Genomic DNA, 1,179 nt, shown 5'->3' on the forward strand with positions numbered 1-1,179 from the left:
ACCGAAATATAATTTAAAATGGCCACATTACATTGAATTTGATGCAATATATTAGCAAAAGTACAGGAAAAATAAATAATACTTTTTTTAAAATAATGCAATGAAATTATTTAGGGGGGCTAAAGACATTTTTAGGGAGGCTGAAGCCTCCCTAAAATAGGCCTAATGACGCCCATGATGACAACGTTTGGTCATCATTAAGATGTATTTGATGCACACCCACTTGGCAAAGTGGAGACACTTCCAGCTACTGAAATGGGGGTGTCGGGAGGGGGGCTGGAACAATGATGTGCACTCGGCATTAAAAACATTTTTTATTAAAACCTCTTTTAAAATAGTGTCCCCCAATTAGAACAACAATAGTTAATTCAAATATTTAAAAAATAAATTGTATCAAGGGTTGAGTAAATACATAACACGACGAGAAACAGGTTCTGTGTTTGACGGATGTATTTATGACTGTTCGTGTCGCATACGTCTACGTCACAAGAATGCGACAGTGTAAAAGTGTAAACAGATGCTGAAGCTTCCTCAATCGGTCGCTAACATGGACCAAAGATCGGCATCCTAGGTGTACATGTTAACGTGCTGTTGATCTTAAATTTTTTTTTTTTTTTTTTTTTTTGCGTCTAATGTCTTACCAAAGATGGCGCTTTCCTTGTTGAGCCTGTGCGCGAAGGAGGTGGTGAGCGACCACAGCTCGTCGCCCCACTGGCTGCGCTGGGTGCCCCGAGAGCTGTACGGCCCGCTACTGGAGGCCTCGTTCGCGGGATGCAGACCGCTAGCCGTCGGGGAGCTGGTGCAAAGGTGGCCCGAGCGTCGGCTGCGCATCGGCGGTCGCAGGAAGCAAGGGCAGCGGCCCCCGAGTCGGCTGTGCGTGCAGGCTCTGTTGCTCGCCGTCGTTCGGGGACTCTCCGATCAGAGGTTGGTTATCGATGAGGGATTGTTATTAGCATGCTGCACATTCACCGATCGTTTTTTAATCTGAAAATCAGAGAGAAGATTTTTTTGTTGAACAGTATTTGTTTAAATGTATTAAATTTGTGTATGAATGTGTGTGTCTATATATATATATATATATATATATATAATATACAGTATATATATGTACACACACACACACACACACACACACACACACACACACACACACACACACACACACACACACACACACAG

General features: G+C 42.9%; 1 protein-coding gene across 2 annotated transcripts in view; it reads right to left on the bottom strand.

Moving 5' to 3' along the window:
* The window catches only part of malrd1 (MAM and LDL receptor class A domain containing 1), a 29,927-nt gene extending 29,053 nt beyond the window's left edge, over positions 1–874 (bottom strand). For both annotated transcript variants that reach the window (XM_019876052.1, XM_019876051.1), the window contains exon 1: positions 642–874. In XM_019876052.1, coding sequence (XP_019731611.1) covers positions 642–831 — 190 coding nt within the window. In that variant the 5' untranslated portion in view covers positions 832–874. The remainder of the gene's footprint in view (positions 1–641) is intronic.
* Between the last annotated feature and the right edge of the window lie 305 nt (positions 875–1,179).

This window comes from Hippocampus comes, unplaced genomic scaffold, assembly GCF_001891065.2.
Source record: "Hippocampus comes isolate QL1 unplaced genomic scaffold, H_comes_QL1_v1.1 scaffold60, whole genome shotgun sequence".
Classification (NCBI taxonomy): domain Eukaryota; kingdom Metazoa; phylum Chordata; class Actinopteri; order Syngnathiformes; family Syngnathidae; genus Hippocampus; species Hippocampus comes.